We start from the raw sequence: 9,209 nt of genomic DNA, 5'->3' as shown, positions 1-9,209 counted from the left end.
TCATATTCCGTTTATGTCCCGCCTTTCAATTGTCCACTCGTCTTTTTACGGAAAGAGGAGCCGCAGGGTGACAGCAAGGGTCCTCTTTTTCCACAACATATGTGCTCTTTGTTTCTGTATTTTATTTGATAATCCTGTTCACTTGAAGGATTTAGAAATATGGCTTCCTTTTTGTCGCTCATCTCTGCTTTCATGTTATCGGTTGTAATATTTTCTGGCGCGGTAGTCGCACGGGGTGATGTGCTAGAGCTAGGGGACGCGGATTTCGATTACCTGGCAGCGGAGCACGAGACGATGTTAGTGAAATTCTACGCTCCGTGGTGAGAAATAGAAACGTTCCCTTATGTCTATATCCATTGTCATTTATAGACGTGCAATGTAATTTAAGGCAAATATGTAGTACATTATCTACTCTAGGCAACTGTCCAAGACGTGTTCCGTTAGCCAGCTAACTATATTCTTTGTTTCAGCTGTCAAACTCAAGGCAAGTAACTACTGTATCAACGCAAGCTAGCTAGTAGCATGTTGGCCGCTCTGTGCAAATAGTATCAGCTATTGATATGTTTTCAAAATTGGTAATATTATGTCTTTATAACCCCAATTTGCTTATGAGTTTTACAGGTATAACACATTTATACCCACGCATAACTATGGTAACATTTGTATTGCCTGTCAGTTCATATTCAGTTCCTTGGATTATATCTCCAGTAATCTATTTGATCATTATTTGCTTCGCAGGTGTGGACATTGTAAGAAACTAGCCCCAGATTTTGAGACCGCAGCCAGTCGACTGAAAGGGACAGTGCCACTTGCTAAGGTATGATAAAGCTACCACACCACTTTGTCAGAATAGTTACCAATTTATTTTGTTTGCCAATTTGTGGTACAGTTGCTATTTATATAACCCAGGCACATTATATGAAAGGGGCTAATGTACTTTATATAGACCCCTTTCCAGTGCACGACACAGTGACGTCGACGTTCACGCACAGATGCACCCTACTCTTGGCTGCAGTAAAAAAGGCATCGACGTATGCGCCCATGAAACATCATGTATTTACGTTTTTATTACTTCTAAACAAAATCACTATTCGGGGTTCTCATACGCTTACAATGATGTTTCGATTCTTGCTTGAAAAGTTGCTACGTTTCTGTTTGGTTTTGATCTTTGCAAAATAACTTGGATGCAGCAGTTGTTTTGCTACAGGCTGTAGCTAAAGCTAGCCAAAGAGCAATCTTTCTGGTTGAAGTGTTTAAAAAAAAAAAAGAGTATAATGCAGTTTATTTGCGATGATGACACTATATTATTAAGCAGGACATTCACGCGAGCCTTAAAATATAATTGTAATCCAAAAGTAGTGTGAAATGCACTCCAAAATAGAGCCTTTCCCCCAAAAAAGAACTCCAATGTGTTTTGCCACCAACTTGTGCATATCGCCCTCCTGCAGCAATGTTTGAAAACACAGATGGGTCTATTGCCATTGGCATCTCCCTATCGTTTTCTTTCTCCCACTTTTTCTCACTCCTCCTTTGCTTTCTATAATTGTTTTACTCTGACTATCTATCCCTTTCTCTCTCTCTACCTCCCCATCCTCTGTATCTCTTCTGTCCATCTCACTCTCTCACCCCTCAGGTGGATTGCACAGCGAGCCCAGACACATGCGGGCGTTTCGGAGTCACAGGGTACCCCACGCTCAAGATATTCAGAAACGGAGAAGACTCCTCGTCCTATGACGGACCACGCTCAGCAGGTGTGTGTGATTTTAAGCGTTATTTAAAGTACACTAATCACGTAGGCCTACTAATGCATTTGTCTGCATACAAACAGATGGGATTGTCCACTACATGAAGAAGCAGGCTGGGCCCAACTCGGTTACCCTGCGTAGCGAGGCAGATGTCGAGGCCTTTGTCAACCACTTTGACGCCAGTGTAGTGGGTACGTCATACTCTAGAAGAGTATAGTTACCTGTTTGTTCTTAACTGAATCTTTGGTTCCCTGAATCTGTACTTTTCACATTGCCCATCATTTAATTGATGTCCACTGCTCTGAAAAGCCTTGTGAGAGGTGAATGCAACATGGTGGAAGCTAACACTGGCAGTGTTGGAATGGGCTAATGTACTTTCTCTCCATACTTATCTCTCTCCTCCCAGGTTTCTTCTCTGGGCCTGACAGTGCTCAGCTGGCAGAGTTTCTGAAGGCGGCCGGCGTCATGAGGGACCACTTCCGCTTCGCCCACACCATCAACATGACCCTGGGCCTCAAACACGGGGTGGACACTGAGTGAGTGAGTGAGTGAGTGAGTGGGAGGAAGGTGTAGAGAGATGGGGAAGGGATAGGAAGAGAATGGGAAGAAGTGAGCGTGATAGAGAGTGAGATCAAGATAACCCCGTTGAGGTAAATCAGGTGTCTTAGTGCTGGGCTATAGCAAAATTGTGTACACCCAGGAATGGACGTAGAAACACTGCTCTAGTGTGACTGTACAAGGTGTTACCAACAGACTGATCAACTATCGTCTTATCGCTCTCCCCTGCGTCTCTCCAGGAGTGTTCTGCTGTTCAGGCCTCCAAGGCTGAGCGGTAAGTTTGAGGAGAGCGTGCTGCGCTTTACAGAGACCATCACCACCCACACACTGCGCCGCTTCATCAGAGACAACATGTAAGAGTACTGCTCCTGTCTGTTTACTCTAAATCCATCACCTGAATGTCTGTTACATTAGTGTCTCTATCTCTCTATCATATCACTCTCTCTTTTTCATATCCCCATCTCTCTTTCCCTCTCTACCTCTACTTGAGTGTCTAACGTTATTGGTCTTCCTGTTTCCTTTTGTCAGTTTCGGAATGTGCCCCCATCTGACCAATGAGAACAGAGATAAGCTGAAGGGGCAGGACTTGTTGACTGCGTACTATGATTTGGACTACCTTCGGAACCCCAAAGGCTCCAACTATTGGAGGAACAGGTTGGTACACCTCCAATACCACAACACTTTAACACTTTAAACCACACTAATATTAGATGACCCACACTTAATAGCAACTTTCTCTTTTAGTTCAGTTCTGTTTTTAATTTGATACTGAATTCATAGTAGGTATGTTATTATTGTATTGGTTACAATTGTTACACAATTTTTTTATTTTTTATGGGATGATATTGAGAGACTATTATTACCTTACATGGTCATTGGGCAACGTAAAGTGTGACCAAGTAGTAATGTAGATATGTATTTTGATTTTATCCTACATACAGTACATATAATACCTGAATTCCAAATATTGTATACAAGGTGGTATATAAGTCTCTTATCATTATTATTAAATGTCGTTCATTTTCTCTTCTCAGAGTGATGAAGGTGGGTTATCAGTTTGCGTCCCAGGGCCTGAGTTTTGCCGTGGCCAATCGCAGGGACTTTGTGGATGAGCTAGAGGAGGAGTTTGGTCTGGGTGCATCGGACGGAGGAGATCTGCCCTTCGTAACCATCAGAACACAACAGGGCTTCAAGTACACCATGAGGGAGGAGTTCACGTGAGTTAGACATATACTCAGCAAAAAAAAAGAAATGTCCCTTTTTCGGGACCCTGTCTTTCAAAGATAATTTGTAAAAATCCAAATAACTTCACAGATCTTCATTGTAAAGGGTTTAAACACTGTTTTCCATGCTTGTTCAATGAACCATAAACAATTAATGAACATGCACCTGTGGAACGATCGTTAAGACAATAACAGCTTACAGATGGTAGGCAATTAAGGTCACAGTTATGAAAACTTAGGACACTAAAGAGGCCTTTCTACTGACTCTGAAAAACACCAAAATAAAGATGCCCAGGGTCCCTGCTCATATGTGTGAACGTGCCTTGGGCATGCTGCAAGGAGGCAATAGGACTGCAGATGTGGCCAGGGCAATAAATTGCAATGTCCGTACTGTGAGACGCCTAAGACAGCGCTACAGAGAGACAGGACGGACAGCTGATCATCCTCGCAGTGGCAGACCACGTGTAACAACACCTGCACAGGATTGGTACATCTGAACATCACACCTGCGGGACAGGTACAGGATGGCAACAACAACCGCTCGAGTTACACCAGGAACGCACTATCCCTCCATTAGTGCTCAGCCTGTCCGCAATAGGCTGAGAGAGGCTGGACTGAGGTCTTGTAGACCTGTTGTAAGGCAGGTCCTTGCCAGACATCACCGGCAACACTGTCACTTATGGGCACAAACCCACAGTTGCTGGACCAGACAGGACTGGCAAAAAGTGCTTTTCACTGACAAGTTGTGGTTTTGTCTCATCAGAATTGATGGTCGGATTTGCGTTTATCGTAGAAGAAATTAGCGTTACACCGAGGCCTGTACTCTGGAACGGGATTGATTTGGAGGTGGAGGGTCCGTCATGGTCTGGGGCGGTGTGTCACAGCATCATCGGACTGAGCTTGTTGTCATTGCAGGCAATCTCAGTGCTGTGCGTTACAGGGAAGACATCCTCCTCCCTCATGTGGTACCCTTCCTGCTGGCTCATCCTGACATGACCATCCAGCATGACAATGCCACCAGCCATACTACTCGTTCTGTGCGTGATTTCCTGCAAGACAGGAATGTCAGTGTTCTGCCATGGCCAGCGAAGAGCCCGGATCTCAATCCCATTGAGCACGTCTGGGACCTGTTGGATCGGAGGGTGAGGGCTAGGGACATTCCCCCCCAGAAATGTCCGGGAACTTGCAGGTGCCTTGGTGGAAGAGTGGGGTAACATCTCACAGCAAGAACTTGAAAATCTGGTGCAGTCCATGAGGAGGAGATGCACTGCAGTACTTAATGCAGCTGGTGGCCACACCAGATACTGACTGTTACTTCTGATTTTGACCCCCTCCCCCCATTGTTCAGGGACACATTATTCAATTTCTATTAGTCACATGTCTGTGGAACTTGTTCAGTTTATGTCTCAGTTGTTGAATCTTGTTATGTTCCTACAAATATTTACACATGTTAAATTTGCTGAAAATAAAGGCAGTTGACAGTGAGAGGACGTTTCTTTTTTTGCTGAGTTTAGTTGAGGTTCTAAGTCTAACCTTTAAGTTCCACCACGTACAACCCTACTAATTATGTTTGTTGTTGAATCTATTTAACAGGAGAGATGGGAAGTCCCTGGAAAGATTCCTGGAGGATTACTTTGCTGGACGACTAAAACGTTACATCAAGTCGGAGCCCATCCCTGAGAAAAACAAGGGTCCCGTCAAGGTATGTTTGTTTGTCTATGTGAACGAGTGTCTGTATTTCTGTGTTATTATTCAATACTCAATCACAGTACATTTGTGTTTCTGATTTTGTTGTCGTGACAATTCACATTAATTGTGTGTGTGTGTGCGCGCCCACTCCCAGGTAGTGGTAGCAGAGTCATTTGAGGAGATTGTGAATGACCCTGAGAAGGATGTGCTGATTGAGTTCTATGCCCCCTGGTGTGGTCACTGTAAGAGCCTGGAGCCCAAGTACAAGGAGTTGGCAGAACAGGTGAGAAAGACTACATACACAGACCCACCAATGCCACATTTTAAGTAATTTAAATATAGAACAGAATATTTTATTTACTGCCACTGTTTACTATTATGGCTTTCCTCAGAACAATTGTATGCATTAAAAATTGTGACTTGTCAGTAAACTAAGGAAAAGAGCTAAAGCCAAGTAACCCTTTTGTTCTCATTGGTTATTTCTTCTGTTTTCTTCTCAGCTCTACTCTGACCCTAATATTGTCATTGCCAAGATGGATGCTACAGCCAATGATGTTCCACAAGGCTTTGATGTGCAAGGGTGAGACACCACACTTTATCACCTGGTTATCCTTTCCCTTCTATTAGCTCTCACTTATCTTTCCATTCATTTTCACCCTGTCTCTGGTCATTCATTCATTGTGTTTCTCTCACTCTCTCATGTGTTGTTCTGTAGGTTTCCCACCATCTACTTTGCTCGGGCAGACAAGAAGGACCAACCCAAACGATATGAGGTGAAATCTCCCAAAACTGTTATTTCCATTTTACATAAGCAGACACAAACTAGTCATATACCAGTGTTTCCCCTATATTCATTTAGCAGTGGCGGCCCACCACTCCCCAAAAATATATTTAAAAGATTTATATATATATAATATTTATTTTTATTTATATATATATAGAGAGAGATATTTTTTTGCATCTATAGATATTTCTGCCGAAACGTGCTTTTAAAGGGATAGTGCACGATTTTCGCAATGAATCCCTTTTTGTACTTACCGAGTCAAATAAACTAATGGATACCATTTTTATGTCTGTGTGCAGTTTGAAGGAAGTTGCTAACTGGCGTTAGCGCAATGACTGAAAGCAATGGCTCACAAAACTACTTCACCCACTAGATTTGCCACCGCTGCTGAAAAAAATCCTAGGGGAAACACTGCATATACTGATGTATCAAAGATTGTATATGTCGGGTTACAAAGGGAGCTTAAAATGTTTTCCTCTGTAATTCCAGGGAGCCCGTGAAGTGAAGGACTTCATCAAGTACTTGAAGAGAGAAGCCTCGCACATCCCCGTTGTCAGCGGCGTGAGAGAAGACTTGTGAACAGAAGTTAGGCGATGGCAGGGGTGTATGATGGGAAATGTAGCTTGAGACCCCTGGAATTGCGATTGTGGATACGCTGTTCCTGAAGAGTCACAACTTCTGCTGAGATTCTTTATTTCTGATGAAATAACACTCCAGAAACTCTACCCACAAAGTTTTTTTCCCTTGAAACAACAGATTTGAAGGAAATCCAAGTTACATGTTTGACTCTCCAGGAACAGAGCTTCTTGTAATTGATCAGGAGGAGGAATAGCATTTCTACAGAAGAAGAGAAACAATGAGTGAGGACTGAAGGCTTCTAATGTCAAGTGACCTGGAAGAGAGATGAGGCTGATTTTCTTGTCATAAGACTGAACCAAACCTTCCCAATTTCCATTCGTATAAAGGCTAAATCAAAATGTACATCAACGGCATGAACTCACCAAGGATCAGTGTGTTGCAGGTTTGTCATGCATCAAATACAGTGAGATTAATATATGCTGTATAATGATACTGTAATAACATCTATTTCTATATAGATCTTGACTTATCGTCTCTCCTCTATCTCAGAACCATCCGTCTTCCTTACCATCGTAAGCCATACCATCCATTCCACCAATGATGCTTGCTTGTGTAAAATACTCTAAAATGGCTCCATATTTCCTAGTTCTAAAAAAAAAAGTTCAGACGGGTATATACCCGCTGGTCTTTTTATATGTGCGCTTGAGCTACTGAGTTGGTGTCATTCCAGACAGCACCAACCAACCAACCACTTCACTCCTGATCTGCCTCCTGACTGCATACAAAACCCAAAACATCCCAACCCATTCTCCTTTTTTTTTTTTTTTTCATGCCAATATCAAATTAACCATATTGGAAATACTGTAAAGGCAATATTCAGATTGGCAAAAATTACAAGTACCACCATGGTGTTCTTGAAAACAAATGTTTGCACCCTATGTTTTTGAATATTCAGGTTTCTATTTATGTTTCTATCATTATATGCCATTTTGCCAGGAATTTTTAGAGCAACTAACTTCTGAAAGGCCTATACAATGTCTGGATGTGGCTATGAAGGACAGGTGTGTGTGTGTGTGTGTGTAGTCGTCATATTTATTGAATAGAGTATACAGGAAGCAACATACTTTGTACATAATGTGTGAAAACGAAGGATATTTGCTATCTTAATTGTCTCTTTTTGGACAGAGCCTTATAATTTATTGATGTACATGTTGCTAGAGTTTTCCACTCAGAGGACCCATTATCCTTAGTATATTTATTTTTGATCTGCTAAGAAATTGAGATATGTCTTTGGCGTTTTCTCACTTAAAAGATTCTGGTACCATTTTTAAAAAATCGGTCTTTGTTGTTTCTTTGACTTTCTTCTGGAAAACAGTCAGACAATAGTCTACTGTCGTACAACGTAGTAAGACAGTTACCATACTTACCATCAGTGAATACATATTTTGTTTTCTGGACACAGTGCAGCGTTCCCCAACTGGCGAGCCCCCCCCCCCAAAAAAAATATATTTAAACAAACATGTTTTTTTGTGTTGGACATACTCATTGTCGGATATACTCTGAACAAAAATATAAACGCGACATGTAAAGTGTTGGTCCCATGTTTCATGAGCTGAAATAAAAGATCCCCGAAATGTTCCATACGCACAAATTTTGCTCAAATTTTGTATTTCTCCTTTGCCAAGATAATCCATCCACCTGACAGGTGTCATATTAAGAAGCTGATTAAACAGCATGATCATTACACAGGTGCACCTTGTGCTTTGGACAATAAAGGCAACTCTAAAATGTGCAGTTTTGTCACACAACGCAATGACACTGATGTTGAAGGAGCGTGCAATTGGAATGCTGACTGAAGGAATGTCCACCAGAGCTGTTGCCAGATAATTTAATGTTACTTTCTCTACAATAAGCCACCTCCAAAGTCGTTTTAGAACATTTGGCTTTCTGTCTAACTGGCCTCACAACCGCAGACCACGTGTATGGCGTTGTGTGGGCAAGTGGTTTGCTGATGTCAACATTGTGAACAAAGTGACCCATTCTGGTGGTGTGATTATGGTATGGGCATGCATAATCTACAGACAACGAACACAATTGAATACAATTGCATTTTATCGATGGCAATTTGAATGCACAAAATACCATGAAGAGATCCTGAGGCCCATTTTTAAAGGTATATTTGACCAACAGATGCATATCTGTATTCCAATTCATGTGAAATCCATAGATTAGGGTCTGGTGAATTTATTTCAGTTGACTGATTTCCTCATATGAACTGAAACTCAGTAAAATCAATGAAATTGTTGCATGTTGCGTTTATATTTTTGTTCAGTATAAAAAACTAAAAACACTAGGAAATCAGCTCAAAGTTATTTTAATTTTAAGAAATCTGTTCCGAAGTGTTCCCACACATAATAGAGAGACGTGATCGTATAGAAATGTAAGGAAGGTCTGAAATGATTGTTTTAGACAAATATATGTTTGGGCTTCTTGCGGTCAATTTGCAGTCTACAAATTATTTGTAATTATGTTTCGCTCCAGAAAAAATGGCTTGCTTCTGAATCTAGTTGATCCCAGCATTAGTAGGGCGGCGCACAATTGGCCCAGCGTCGTCCGGTTTAGGCGGTCATT

At 41.8% G+C, this 9,209-nt stretch overlaps 1 protein-coding gene across 2 annotated transcripts; it reads left to right on the top strand.

The window, feature by feature from the left end:
* The first annotated feature begins 61 nt into the window (after positions 1-61).
* Positions 62-8,229, top strand: LOC110496294 (protein disulfide-isomerase A3). Of its 2 annotated transcripts, XM_021572108.3 has the most exons (13): positions 62-320; positions 739-817; positions 1,634-1,751; positions 1,829-1,936; positions 2,152-2,281; positions 2,543-2,656; positions 2,832-2,957; positions 3,338-3,520; positions 5,120-5,228; positions 5,370-5,498; positions 5,716-5,795; positions 5,931-5,988; positions 6,489-8,229. In XM_021572108.3, the coding sequence occupies exons 1-13, from the start codon at positions 160-162 to the stop codon at positions 6,576-6,578; spliced, it is 1,485 nt and encodes a 494-aa protein (XP_021427783.1). In that variant the 5' UTR covers positions 62-159; the 3' UTR covers positions 6,579-8,229. The 2 variants fall into 2 exon arrangements, with proteins under 2 accessions (XP_021427783.1, XP_090064834.1); XM_090208708.1 differs by lacking the exons at positions 62-320; positions 739-817 and adding an exon at positions 964-1,053.
* The last annotated feature ends 980 nt before the right edge of the window (positions 8,230-9,209 follow it).

The sequence above is a fragment of the Oncorhynchus mykiss genome, chromosome 18 (assembly GCF_057628025.1).
Source record: "Oncorhynchus mykiss isolate SJ-2025 chromosome 18, ASM5762802v1, whole genome shotgun sequence".
Taxonomy (NCBI): Eukaryota; Metazoa; Chordata; class Actinopteri; order Salmoniformes; family Salmonidae; genus Oncorhynchus; species Oncorhynchus mykiss.
This window is presented reverse-complemented; position numbering and strand designations above follow the sequence as displayed.

What these genes read in the sequence shown, in the direction of transcription:
- LOC110496294 (XM_021572108.3), top strand. Translation starts at nt 160, where the DNA reads ATGGCTTCCTTTTTGTCGCTCATCTCTGCTTTCATGTTATCGGTTGTA. An exon ending in CGCTTCATCAGAGACAACAT is followed by an intron (nt 2,657 to 2,831) that starts GTAAGAGTACTG and finishes TCCTTTTGTCAG; the next exon opens with TTTCGGAATGTGCCCCCATC. An exon ending in ACCATGAGGGAGGAGTTCAC is followed by an intron (nt 3,521 to 5,119) that starts GTGAGTTAGACA and finishes TCTATTTAACAG; the next exon opens with GAGAGATGGGAAGTCCCTGG.